Below are 14,494 nucleotides of genomic sequence, written 5' to 3' on the forward strand. Positions count from 1 at the left end.
CTAAAAAAAAAACCTTAATCTCACATATACCTTATTCAGAAAGATTAGCAATTATCAAGAAGAAATAAATACAGCCGTTCAAGTTTTTCATCCTTTTGAGAAATGAGTTAAGATAGATATTATCTCAGTAGTAATAGGAGCCCTGAGATACTCCGTCCATTCTACATCATCTGTACGGTTTTTAGTCCACGAGCTTCAAGTGCATGAAGATTGTAGTGCAGTTTCAGTCCAACTGATTTCCCTGTGAATGTCACAGGTTCTTTTAGCGACACAAAATCTAACTGGCAAATACAAAAAAAAAAAAATCTGATTTGCAAAACCATCGAAGTTCAGCACGGCGTATCGCGGACACGGACACCTTCGGGTAATCCGCCTGATGTGATTCAGTGCACAAACATACTGTATGTCTCGAGAACATCTACTAGAGTAGAATTTAAGCAACAGTGCAGCAATAGATTTGTGTGAAATATACGCTGCGGTGTGAACACATGTTTTTCTGGTGCATTTCCAGCGAAAATGTGAAGTACAGCCGGTAAACATCGATGGCACTTGCTCAGAGAACGCGTGTTTGAAGTCATCGTTATTTCACCGATTTTTATTAACGAATTTTTATTAAGCCATTTCAGCTTCATCGATCCTCATTTAAGCTGCTGCTCCAGCTCACTTCCAGTCCACCCATCCGTCTCTCTTTTTTCTTTATAGGCTAACACGACTTTATTTTTGTGTGAATATTCTAAAGAATATTCAAACTTTCTCACCACACGTTCGGGTTTATGTGCCTGACTCCTCCTGCCATAACACTTCCACTAGAAATCGAAAGAAAATGGCCTGGGGGTTGGGGTGCATACAGTATGTCACCTCTTCCATTGACCATGATGTACTCAGCTGTGCTAAATCACCAGTGTGGTTATTACAAACTAGAAGCCTTCTACCTCCCTTCCCTTTCCTTCCCGTCCCCTCTCGTTCCCAGAGGACGTCCTCACCTTGGTTGCGTGACCCGTATAATCAGAAGAGGCGGCCACCAGAGTGAGCAGGTTGGAAGATCGAGTCCCATAAAATTCATATCTCTAACCACCAGTTTTCTCTTTGTTTTGTTTTTTTTTTCTCCTATAATGACCATACAGGGCAGTCTGTATACAAGCAAGGGATTAAAACTGAAATGACTTTTAAATAACTTACTATTATGAAATAGTTTTTGTCCTTCTTGGGGCCAGCGGCAGGATTCCACACTCTCGATGCTGTAGCATGGGTTTGATTCCCAGGCAGGGGAACTAACACGGCCACCGAGAGATTAGCTCTCAGTGCCAGCCCCGAGCCCAGATAAAAGGGGAGGGTTGTGTCAGGAAAGGCATCAGGTATAAAACCTGTGCCAAAACAAATGTTCTGATCCGACGTCGCGACTCCGAAGACGGAGCAGCCGAAAGAACAGAACGGCAACAGTAGGAAATACTGTAGGAAATACTGTACTGTAGGAAATCGTTTATGTAGAATTTAAGAATAAGTCTATGTATTTCCATAATCCTAGAATGCATAATATTGAAAGCCTGTGTATCGAGGTGATTTGTAAACAAGTCCTAATTATCTTATCCTTTATCCTGATTGAATGTCTGTGCGAGAAAAGACAAGTTAAATGAGAATGCTCTTGAGACGCAAGGTCAATGTCTGGGGCCCCCTTAGTCCTGCGGGACTCGTCCCCCAGGGGGAAGATTAAAGAGGGTTTGCTTGCCCATTAATGCAGCTCTTCAGTGGTGAAAACTGAACTGGTGACCCAGGCAGGGAGGGAGGCACCTGCCCCCGTTTTCTATGGTGCTTGTCAGTTGTCAGGCCTTTGTTGCCATTAAGGTATTCTTTGATGGGGTTCGGGGGAAAGATGAACTAAAGGCCCCATGGCGATTGAGGTGGCCCTCTTTGTTACTCAGAGGTGCAAGGGCAGTGGGTGGAATATTAGGGCTGTGAGATGGCTGGTCTAATACGCCGGCGTACGGATGGATTCTTTTATTTTCCAGCATGAGTCACTAGTTGTGACAAGTGTGACCGGTTTCAAGAGGGCTTAACAACAGGCATTTTGTTAACATCCAAACTCCTTATTTTCTCTTTTAAGCTTTATCAATAATTAAAGTAATAGTAGAATTACAGTATATGTGACTTTGTGTATGAAAAACGCCTTTGACTTTGTTTAACGAGAATACGTAAAACACTTGTATAACACTTGTGTTAGAAGCGAAGCAACGCTACGTGTCGTTTTGAAGGAAAGGAGATGAGAAAAGCTTGCTGCCAAATGCTGTGTGCTGCTTAGTTCTTCTTTGAGCCCTGTGCCTAAGCTTTGTCTACGTTTGGGCTTGTCTGCTGCACCAATTTGCTGTTCTTGGCAGCCAGGCTGCATAGAGGTATGCAAAACAGCCGTGGAGAGTCCCACACCGCAAGCATGAAAAACAGCCGACACTAGCACAATGAGCTACTCTGGGATTTACTAAGCAAGTGTGTTAGCCCGTTTCATTAAAAAAAAAAAGATTGAAATGAGGCTGAGATTCATAAATTTTGTAGTTTTGGGAAAAAAAATTTCCGTCACGTGATTTGTGAAATTCACACGAACGGAGCCGAACAATTGTTTAACCGAAATCAGAACCAGCAACGAAATCGCCGATTTTTTAATAGTGAGTGTAATGTATTAGTTTCTATTTCTGTGTTTATAAAATAGCTAAATAGCCCTCATGGCGTATCGTTTCCTCACTTACAGATGGCTTTAAGTTTTGCAAAGACCACTGGAAGTGTGTAACATTTTCTTTAACGCCCCAGGGGGAAAAGGAAGCTTTGTTAATGATGGGGCAATTTTTCGAGCAGAGTACAAGCCTGCCTCCTGAGCAGATGGAAGCAAGCTTTGGTTTATATCTCACTATCTTGCACGCTGCCAGCAGCCAACGCCCCCAATCCCCACCTTGTTGTCACCATCACCTCCATGAAGAAAACACTCCTAATGTGTCTAAGCCTGTACGGAAACGTATCCGACGGATAGGTTAACGCTGACAGCCAGAAAATGCATAAAGACCAGAGAGAGCATGGTTTATTATGGAAGCGACGCTTTATCGGATTGGATGGATTTCCTGTATTATGCATTAGGATCTCATTTTCTTTGTGATACAAACTGTGGCTTGAGTATATATGTGTATATATATATACATATAAAAAAAAAAAAAGAACAAAACAGACACGAGGGCACAGCTGGTTTGATCATGTCGAGATTCGGCACTATTCACTGTGGAAATCAAAGCTAAGGGGAAAGCGATTTAACAGCACTGCAGCACAATAGCAAAGCTTCTGCTCTTCTCTGCATGGATGAGTGTGTGTGAGAGAGAGAGAGAGAGAGAGAGAGAGAGAGGAGGGTGGTGTTTTCTGGCAGGAAAGCTGAGAGGCCTGTTGTGCTCCCTCTTGACTTATGAATTAGTCTGCTGCAGGATGCAGCACTTCTGCTCTGTAGTGCAAATGTCATGTCAGAGCAGATGACTTGAATTCTGGTTAGCCCTAAGGGTTCGGCTGACACCGAGGTCAAGGTCTGTGAAAGCTAGTTAATGAAATAATGTTGCTCAATGGTTAATGCTAACTAACGCCGCCGTCTTCAGACCATACGTCAATGCAGCAGTCCATTGCATGTTTTTTTTCCTGGAAGTACACGGTCTTTTCCCCGTCTTTATGGTACCGGATTCTTTTGGAACAATTTGAGTGGCTTTTAATGGGCTTTGAAATGGACTTGAGTCCTAAAAACTCTAAAATGCTTTGGCTCAGATTTTGACTTCCTTTATGAGCCATGAAGTTTCAGCTCATGACTCGCGTCCCACTGTAAATACCACCGAGCTTTCGGAAATGACACAGAATTGGCAGGCTGCTTCCGACACATCCCCCACCCCACACACACACACACACGACACCCCCGCCCCTGCACCTTGCCTGGTCGGTGGTCCCGTGTATTATTTCAGTACTAACAGTTACCGTTCCAGCAACATCTGATGTCATGCTAATTGTTTGCAGATGTAACGTGTTCTCTCTGTACGCGTCCGCTCCATGCAGTCAAATTAACGACGGCTTCCTTTTTTCCGCATGCGTGATTCGAGCGTTCTGTTCTGTTCAATTTACCCACTCGTTTTCGCCGAAATGGAGCGAGGTTCATCGGAATGGCTCAGACATTTCTGGTTGTCAAGGAAACATGGTATGAAAGGCTGAGCCAAACAGGGGATGAATTGGTCCAACGCTTGTGAGAGCAAAGCGATTCTGTTTGCTGGCACACTTTAGATAAGCTGTTCAAAAGCAGCCTGTTTGTGCCTTTTTATGGTGCACCTTGCTGCTTTAGCAGTTAAAGCAGTTATCTCAAGCATGCATTGCTACTTCTATAATATAAATCACTGACAAGCAACGAGGAAGGAAGAAATTTGAGGTTGGAGCAAGGTCTTTTAAAACGCACAGATTTTTTTTTCCTTTAGGTTCTGTTCGTGTCAGGAATGAAATGATTACAAGCAATAGGACCCAAATGTTTGGAAATTGACACGTAACGGTGATGGCTGCTGCCCCCTTGTGTTAAGTATGCAGGGGGTAAACATGACTTGCACATCCAGTTTTCTCTTTCTATCTCCTTATTATTTTATTTTATTTTTTTTTTTTTACATTTGTAAATTCTTCTTCTTTTCTCCAAGACTTTTCGCAGTCACTTATGCTGTGTGCAAACACCGGTGTCAACGGTACGATGTACAAATCACCGGAGAGACTATTTGCGCTCAGGCACTCGAGAACAGGGAGAACTCTTTTACATGCTTCAGGTGTTTCCTGCCTAATGCAAAAATCAGGCTTTTTCTGAGCTGCAGCAATGTCAGGTGAAGGACATTTACCCACCAGTGTTTTCTCTCTCTCTCTCTCTCTCTCTCTCTCTCTCTCTCTCTCACTCCCACTCTTGCTAGCATACTAATGGCTGGTTGGGTTTTTTTTTTCCTGCTAGCGTATTCCGGGTAGCTGCTCAGTGCTAAATGAGAAATGGACCTGAGTGGAGTATGTGCTTCTCATACTGAGACAATCATGCGCACATCCTGAATACAAAATAACGTGGCAGACATTTTAAGATTCCAAATTTGCACAAGAGAATCTTTTTTCTTGGAATAATAGGCTTTAACAAAAGAGTGGAACGGAGGAGCTCGTATTGAAGAACCGAGTTTTAAAGGTTTTCCTGCACCGTGATTTTTAATTGTATTTTTTTTTTGTGTGTTTGTGTTGCAGGTATGCTGGTTGTGAATGTCACCTGGAGGAATAAAACCTATGTGGGAACTCTTCTGGACTGCACCAGGCATGACTGGGCTCCTCCACGGTAACAAAACACATTCTGTAATAGAATTACCAGCAAGGAGAAAAATTACCAGCATGACAAAAAAAATCATCTACCGTGATGCGTACGTCATATAACACCAGTTACACTCACTCACATCTTCTACCGCTTATCCGAACTACCTCGGGTCACGGGGAGCCTGTGCCTGTCTCAGGCGTCATCGGGCATCAAGGCAGGATACACCCTGGACGGACTGCCAACCCATCGCAGGGCACACACACACTCTCATTCACTCACACAATCACACACTATGGACAATTTTCCAGAGATGCCAATCAACCTACCATGCACGTCTTTGGACCGGGGGAGGAAACCGGAGTACCCGGAGGAAACCCCCGAGGCACAGGGAGAACATGCAAACTCACACACACAAGGCAGAGGCAGGAATCGAACCCCCAACCCTGTAGGTGTGAGGCGAACGTGCTAACCACTAAGCCTCCGTGCCCCCCCCTGAACAGATCATTTATCATATATATACTTAATACGTTCCAAATCAGTGTGTACTGATTCGACTGAAAGAGAGAGCAAGCAATAACAGCATGTGGTAGACTGTCCTTTCAGCATTCTGTCAGTGGTTGTTGTCTCAGAACTATGCGCTTTTGGAATGCATCATCAGGGTGGAATTGATTTTTTTTTTTTTTTTTTTTCCCTTTTCTTTTCTTTCTCCTCTTCATTGATCCAAAGCATCAAAAGCTGAAGCTTTCACCATGTTAGGATTTCACTGTTTGATCCTGCCATTGTTCAGTCCAAGTGCTTTGCACATTTAGGTTTGACCTACTTTTCAGGTTCATAGCAGCAGGGTGTAACAGCATATCAAAGTTTTTGATGAAGTTATTCCTCAGACTATGATTCTCACTGCATTTACCAAAAAAACTTATCATAAAATAATTTTTATTTTTAACTCGGTCGAGCTCTGGTTATAAGTCGGAGTGTCGATATTTCTGATTAAGCAAAACCGTACAAGTTCGTGGGTATTCTCTCACTCGTCTGTTTGTTTTTCTGAGCCACCAAAAAAGAATGAGGCATGCTATTTATATGAGCTCTTTGGCGTTGCCCAAGCCCGTGCCCTGTCTATTACAGGATTATCATCACACATCTTAATCGGTGGACAGGTCACTCCAACCTAATCCTATAGCAGTGTGCTGCAGCAAGCCGTCCGTCAGAACAAGCGCTGCTGTCAAGATCAGGGATAACAAGAGGCTAAAAAAAAATCTCTGCCCATCTCTCCTGAGGCTGCCAAAGTGCCACTTCCTGACACAAAATGGAGATGATTCAGAGAAGATGCCATTCCACCGAGTGTATTCCTAGTACTGTTAGTGTCCTGTACGGTACATGAAGATTTAGTCAGAGAATTTAGCATACTCTAAAGGGCCTTCCTTCCAGCAGGTCTGCTGTGTCCGGTTGGTTTGATGTGTCAATTATAGCAATTCTTGCTGGCTCCGTTGTCCAAGTGACGTTTCCGCCAAGCTAATCATTTCTCTTCTTGTTCTCACAGATTTTGTGAATCACCCACCAGCGATATGGAGATAAAAAATGGCCGAGGCAGAGGGAAAAGAATGAGACCCAACAGCAACACTCCGGTTAACGAGAATAGCAACTCGTCTGACAACAAGGGGAGCAATAGCAGCAAGACACGGGCGGCATCCAACAACAAAGGAAGGCGGGGCAGTCAAAACTCGTCAGAGCGCCGTACACCACCCAATAGTAATACGGAGGACATCAAGGCCAGCCCATCATCTATAAACAAACGCAAGAGCAAGCCGGCTTCGGACATGGAGCCAAATTCTAGCTCAGAGGACACAAAAGGTAACAAGCGTATGCGCACCAGCTCAAACAGTGGAATGCCTCATTCTGTCCTTCCCATTCCCATTATCAAAGCAGAGCCACTGCCTCCTTCACTAGATCGCAGTTGCCCCTCTCCAGTGTTTATTGACTGCCCTCATCCCAACTGCAACAAGAAATACAAGCACATAAATGGCCTGAAGTACCACCAGGCTCGTGCCCACAATGATGATGATATCAAACTGGAAATGGATGGGGACAGTGAATACGGGGAGGATTCTACATTGCATCCGGAACCAGGCAGCTGCAATGGAGCCTCGATTTCGCAGAAAGGCTGCGTCTCTCCGGCTCGATCGGTTACCCCTAAAGGCAGGGGTTTTGATGCTCAGAGCCCATCGCCTTCATCGGGCAAGTATGCCTCCAAACAGTCCAGCAAAAAGAAGGCTGAGGCTGACCACGATTCTGGAGTGCATTTAGATGGCTGTGAAGATGGCCCGTGCCTGACAGATGAGGCTAGCAACGATGGCATTGATGACAAGAAAAGTTTAGACAAGGCTAAGAAATCTGGTTCCAAAGCAGATAAGCTGTCTCAGAAGTCTGTCAAGTCTGCAAGACCAATTGTACCATCCATGCCACCACAACAGCTCTATGGCTTGCAAGCATCAAGCTTCCCCGCGCCCAACTCTAGTTCGTCTATGAGCATGAGCACGGTGGTACAGTCAGTTCCCAAAAGCCCACAGCTGAAAGCCATCCAGCCTAAGCCTGTAGTAAGCGGAGACCCTTCCATGAACCCGGCTTTAAGTGGTTCCAAGGACAAAAAGAAGAAAGACAAGAAAAAGAAAGAAGGTGTAAAGGATGGTGACAGTCCCAAAGCCCTTGGAAAGGGCGGGAAGTCAGAGGAAGGAAAAAGTCCTTACTCTGAATCCTCAGACCCAGGCAGTAAGAGTGATTGTCTTCTCAATGGTTCAACAGATCCCCACCAGAGTCGCTTGGCCAGTATCAAGGCTGAAGCTGATAAAATCTATAGCTTCACTGATAACGCTCCCAGTCCATCAATTGGCGTAGCCAGTCGGATAGATAGTGGCGGTATGCCTCAACCTCTCACCCCACTCCATGTAGTCACTCAAAATGGAGCAGATAACTCCTCAGTGAAAACCAACAGCCCAGCTTACTCTGACATTTCAGATGCTGGTGAAGATGGGGAGGGCAAAGTAGAAGGTATGAAGGTAAAGTCTGAGGATCAGGCACCCAGAGAAGGTGCTAAAAAGGCTCTTTTTGCCTCACAGCCTCCAAACAAAGAGTCTCCCTACTATCCCAACTATGAGTCCTACTACTCGCCTAACTATGCCAATCCAAATCCCAGCCCAGGGGTTTCAAATACCGGTGTTCATTTGCAGGATAGCCCTGTGAAGGTAAAAAAAGAGGAAGAGAGTGACATAGGGGAAGAAAAAGGCAAATTAGAGCAGCCTGAAGATCGCAAGACAGACATTAGCACGTCTAATCAACAGCAACAACAGCCATCTGTTATCCAGCAGCGGTCTAATATGTATATGCAGCCTCTCTACTATAATCAGTACACCTATGCCTATGGTTATTCACCTGACCAGGCTTATCATAATCATTTGATGAACACTAATCCAGCCTACAGGCAGCAGTGCGAGGAACGGCAGAGGCAGGCTGCCGAGCAACATAGAGTGGGAGAGAAGAAATCTGAGGCTGTTCAGAAGGACAGGGATGTTTCTGTGAAGTCAGAGGAGTGGAAACAAAAACCATCAGTTCCTCCGACTTTGTCTAAAGCACCAAGCATCTCTGACCTCGGTAAGCCTTCACCCCAGAGCAAGCCCAAAGAGCTGACCTCGGAGACGTCCAAATCCGTCATCATCCCAAAGGCGGAAGATGGGAAGCCACCGGCCCAGCCACCAGAAGGGCTAAAGATGAAAATGACTGATGGTGGACACCATGGAAAAGAGGACCAGAAACTCAGCATTGACTCCGGAAGGCCATCAGCTATGGAACAGGCCATGTACATGTACAGACAGGTTAGGGAAATTTTGTGTTTTTCGTTCGTTTTTATAGTCAAATACAAATAATATATGTCAAAATACTGTGCCGAATTCCGACGTTTCGGATTTGATGGTAAAACGGCACAATCGGTATAATTTATTTTCTTTGTGTTTTCTTGAAAAGAAATTCTAAAGTACCTTTTTTTCCTTCCAGGAGCCCGATTCCCGATTATGGCCGTATGTTTATCCCAGCAAGTACGCCGAAACACAGAAACAGCTAGATGAGGAGAGGTGGAAGGAAGAGCGAGAACGAGAGCGAGAACGAGAGCGAGAGCGAGAGCGAGATCGAGAGCGCGAACGAGAACGAGATCGCGAAAGAGATCGAGACAGGGATAGAGATCGAGAGAGAGACAGGAAAAGTAAAGAGGAGAGACCTCGTCCCAAAGATACTCCTAAAGATGATGGCAAGGATGGGCTCGAGCCACGAACCTCAACAGCCTCTGAGGAGCATAGAGGGATCAGTAAAGACCCCAGAGCCCATATGCAGTTCTCTTCAGCTTTGCCTCAACACCAGTCTTATATGCCATACATGCACGGATACCCCTACAGCCAGGGCTATGACACAGGTCACCCAGGATACAGAGGGATGCCGTCTGTCATGATGCAGAACTATGCAGGTAAGATACTAGTGATACTAGTGAAAACAGATTTTTTTTTTTTTTTTTGTATTCTTATTTAAATGTTTACCTTTCGTAATCTTCAGGTAACAATTATCCTCTTCTTTCTTTCCGCCGTTTATGTTGGATGTACTTTACAGGGTCTTACCTGCCAGCAGGTTACTCATTCTCACCGTACAGCACTAAGATTTCACCGGGCGACGAAGGTGACAAAGCTCGTGCCAGTCCGACGGTTACCGGCAAATCGGCTCCGGATTCCAAAGCCTTGGATATTCTGCATCAGCATGCAAACCAGTACAAAAGCAAATCGCCCACAGTGGGTGACAAAGCGTCTCACGACCGAGAGCGAGGTGGAGGCGAAAGAGAGCGTGAAGGTGATCGACCACGATCCTCTCCGTCACAGAGAATAATGCCTTCACATCACCACCTGAGTTATTCTCTTATCTCTGGACAGTATGATTTGTCTTATGCCCCTGGTGAGTGAGTAAAGAATTTGCTTGTGTACAGGTTTGCTGTTCTGTCTGCTTAGTAGAAAAGAAGGTGGAAAAGAGACGTTAACAATCGGTTTAGAAAATCGCTCCATAACAATAGCGTTTTGAAACGTTACTAATGTTTTGCACGGACAAGTCCTTATGGTAGCGTACAAAAGGTTAACGCATTTTACGAGAAACGCGGGAAGCCGAAGATCTCGTTGAAGTTTGTATTTACATCCTTTGCTAAAGTGACAATATGCAAATGTCGGCTATGCAAACATCACAAACAGAGCTGTAGGGATTAGAGAATTTCTCATTTGCATATTCATAGAATGGGGATTTCTTGACAAGCAGCGAAATTGCTGGGTGTTTTTCTGTTGTTTCATCACGTTTCTTTGCGAAACCACAGTGAGAAATTTGCAGGTCAGTACAGAAAGTTTAACGGGTCTTTAGAACATGTTGCAGGTGACGTACTGGCTATGTTTATTTAGTGTGATTTATGTTAATGTTAAGTTAATATGAATCCTGACAAATGTGCTCCTTTTTTCATGCATGTGTCTCATCTTCAGCCATTGTTGCGAGTCAGCAAGCCTCTGGCCCTTCACTGTACCCCCCTGCACGGAGGTGAGAATGGTAAGATATTCTGTTGGGTGCTTTATAAAATGTCAGTGTATACAGTTTACGAGTAATGGTTGTAGTATGCAGTCTGTGTTGCCCTCTAGTGGAGTACAATATATCAGAACCGTTTAAGAGCTTTTTATTTTTATTTTTTTTGTTTATTTTATTGCTCGCTGTAACAGGAAATTCTCTTTCTCGTCTTACTTGTAGGCACACTTGACAACGTCAGTCCTGTCACCTGAATTTTGCTCCGGCACCTCCAGATGGTGACTTGTGAACCTTAAGCTTCCCTGCAGCCATGTGAAGAGATCACATGAGGAAAGACTTTGGATTTTATGACATCAGTTCAATGGTGTTCCTGAATTTTTTTTTTTTTTTTTTTCCTCCCGGTTTGTTTGTTCTTCCTGGATATCCCGGTATCATTGACCTCCCCCCCAATCAATGGAGACGGATAAGGGGGGGGGTTTGCCTATGGCCATTTGGAAGAGCTCTGTCACACGTCCCTTCTGTCACACTAATGAGGTTCTTATGAAGGATGAGACACGGTGCCTTCTGCACAGAGTCATGATGTGGTACTGTACTGTAGCTCTTAAAAAAAAAAACGTACCTTTGAGGAACACGGGGGGGGCAGAAGGAGCAGGAAACGGACAGTATGGAAATACCGTGTGACTACTTTGCTTTGTTTACTAGCCTGGGCCTTGGAGATTCAAAAAAACTCGATGGATCTGTTCCTCAAGTGCCCCAAGGACACACGAATCGACGGATATTCCTTTTCTTTTGCGTTTTCCGCGTCCTTTTTTGAAAAAGAACAATCATCGTCCTCTAACAACCGTCTCTTCTCTCGTTTCCTGTCCAGACACAAACACCGGCTGGACTCTATGCAAGCAATCGATGCTCACTTCTCTCATCCAGTTTAGATTCAGGGGATATAATACCGTTCCTGTTAGGGGAAAGTTTTATGTCAGCTAACAGGAGTTCGTAGAAATGAGCCTTTTGTAGTTTTGTTAAGACATTTTACAACACCACTCTCTTCTAAATCAGCCTGTGTTGATCACGTATTTCTTTTAAGGAGATGAACAAATCTTTGCCCGTTTGCTATGCTCGAATGCTAGACTGGCTGCCAGTAGTAGTTTTTTTTTTTTTCCTTCTAGGGCTCCACAATACTCCAGTGCATCTGCTCTGTATTCAAATCAACAGTTTGGGACTACTGACCTTTGGCTGCTTTAGATAAGGTGCTCAAACATGCTGCAAAGGACTCCATATGTAAAGGAGGGGGAGTGGGAGGGGGGGCCACTAGGAGCCTGTACCTGGAGTAGTGCCTTCCTTCCTTTGTGGCAGCACAACCAGCACCTCTGAGCAGCCCTGCTTAGGAGGAAGGCATTCATACTCTTTTTCTTCTCCATGTCCAGGCTTTTCTAACCGAGCCGGTCTTTCTGCGACGAGGTCACGTGTGCCCGCGTGACATGGGATTTGACCAGACGTTTTTTTTTTTCCGGCCTGGTTGTAAAGCGTCTCTGTTGTTCACGATGCTGCTGCTCGAGAGTCTCATGCCAAACTGCATGACCAGAGTGTCTTACCTGGGGGGGGGGACGCGCCTTCACGAACGCACGGAGAGCTTAAAGAAGTCGTCTCGTGCCGGATGTTCACGTCTGTGCGCTGTGACTAAACAGGGAGCACTAGACCCACTATGTGAGGTCCGTAGTCGGATCGGTACTGTACACGGATTTCTCCGAATACGCCGATGTGCAGAGTTACTGTATACCTGACAGTGGAGTACATGTGCTTTTTTTTTTTCCCCCCCGTGTTCGGAGACGGGTTTTTTTTTCCCCCGGAGAAGCCCCCAGGTCCATCTCCTTCCTTCCTTCCTTCCTTCCCGCTCTGTCACGTGTATCTCCGTGGTGTAGCATAGCACTAGAAAAAATATCATCCTACACTGTACACGTTTGTTTGCCTCACTTCCTGTTGCCCCCTCCCCCACTCTCTCACACATGCACTCAAGATGTGCTTTCTGTATATATTGTACAGAGGAATTATTTTAAAGAGTTTGTTGGATGCTATTGGATTTTCCTACTTTTTTTTTTTTTTTTTTTCCTTTATTTTTTTTTTGGTCTGTTAGCATTTTTTCTACTATTGTTGATATGAATACGTAGCTGGTGTAACGGCTTTATAATTGAAGTGTTATATATATATATAAATATATATTAAATTTTCAGCTTGCCCCTCTCCTTCTACCCGTTTTTTTTTTTTTTCTTTTCTTTTTCTTTTTCTTTTTCGCGATCTCATGTTTGCTAAGCATGTCACAACTTCAGTGTTCAGTTTTAGTTGTCCACGGTTGTTTACGTAATATATGAATGCCAGCAACTGTGGTGAGATTGTATTAAAAGACTTTGTCCTGACGGATTTGTGCTAACGTACGATAAATAAATAAATTAATACAGGTTAGTTTTCTCGCTCCCGTCAAATTCGCCCTTGCGCCATTTTATTTTACCCGTGCCGTCAGGGGCGGTACGGTGAATCCCTTCACGTCTTAACGTGTCGGTGAGTTATTTCCCCTTAAAGCGTATGATTTATGACTAAACAGGAAAGATGAGTGAGGAAATTTAAATGTGGTCTGCTGATAAGTTTCAAGGGTAAAACCAGCTCCCTTTACTTCCCTGTATGACATTTATCCGCTTCCATATTATTCACATGAGGTTTCTAAATAAAAAAAAAAAATTAAAAAAAAAAAGCCATTGATTCAGTAGGAGGTTTATTCAACACTAAACACAAAAGGTGAACATATCACACGTATCACACCCCTGACTGACTGAATCGTCCGACCTGCACATCATCACTCTATAGTCCCAGTTTAAACACTAACAGACCTGCAGCTTTAGAACCGGAGCCGCGTTCGAACTTCCCGTTTCCTCATGAATCAGGAGAATCATGGTTTTCTCTCGGGTTCCTGAACACATCACACCGACACAAAATTCCAACACAAATTTTTCACCCTAAACACTCGTTTTTTTTCTTTCTTTTTTTTTTTTTTTTAAGCTGAGGTATGACTGTTTTTCCTCGTATCCAAATCCAAACTGTGCTGATTTACACGAAAGAAGAATCCTTGGGGGGGGAAATAGGGACCGATTTTACATAAGTAGTAGTAAACTGTTTTATCTTTAATAACCAGTTAACGTGCTGTCTGGTGAAAAAAAGCGCTTGTGATAAGTTATTTCTGAGGCGATTTCAGTACTTGTCGAACCCGAGCGAGTCGAGTCGAGTCGGTCGCTTTTTGTTTCGAAGCTTTCGCAGATGTTCACACGTGTCTCATAAGGTGCTACGATGCCCGGTCCTCGACGTCACGACGCTCTATCCTCCGCTCCCTGTTTTAACTTCCTGGTATATTCGGTCCCTACGGATTATCGTTCCCATGGTAACCCCCTCCGTTTCTCAGTTATCGGTACTTGAAAGAAAGATGTTTACAGCTTTTGTTCATTTTCTGTGTTTCGGATGCATTTCTCTTGTAATCCTGTCTGTCCCTGTTCCTCTGTCTCTTCATCATTCTTTCTCTACCTTCTGTCCCTCACTCTTTTTTTTTTTTTT

At 44.3% G+C, this 14,494-nt stretch overlaps 1 protein-coding gene across 4 annotated transcripts in view; it reads left to right on the plus strand.

Annotated features, from left to right (window-relative positions):
• znf609a (zinc finger protein 609a) overlaps nt 1-11,302 on the plus strand; it is a 110,555-nt gene extending 99,253 nt beyond the window's left edge. For 2 of the 4 annotated variants that reach the window (XM_060886337.1, XM_060886336.1), the window contains exons 4-9: nt 5,257-5,344; nt 6,858-9,183; nt 9,362-9,824; nt 9,965-10,300; nt 10,867-10,930; nt 11,126-11,302. In XM_060886337.1, coding sequence (XP_060742320.1) covers nt 5,257-5,344; nt 6,858-9,183; nt 9,362-9,824; nt 9,965-10,300; nt 10,867-10,925 — 3,272 coding nt within the window. In that variant the 3' untranslated portion in view covers nt 10,926-10,930; nt 11,126-11,302. The remainder of the gene's footprint in view (nt 1-5,256; nt 5,345-6,857; nt 9,184-9,361; nt 9,825-9,964; nt 10,301-10,866; nt 10,931-11,125) is intronic. The other 2 variants (XM_060886338.1, XM_060886340.1) reach the window with 1 other exon arrangement.
• The last annotated feature ends 3,192 nt before the right edge of the window (nt 11,303-14,494 follow it).

This window comes from Tachysurus vachellii, chromosome 14 (assembly GCF_030014155.1).
Source record: "Tachysurus vachellii isolate PV-2020 chromosome 14, HZAU_Pvac_v1, whole genome shotgun sequence".
Taxonomy (NCBI): Eukaryota; Metazoa; Chordata; class Actinopteri; order Siluriformes; family Bagridae; genus Tachysurus; species Tachysurus vachellii.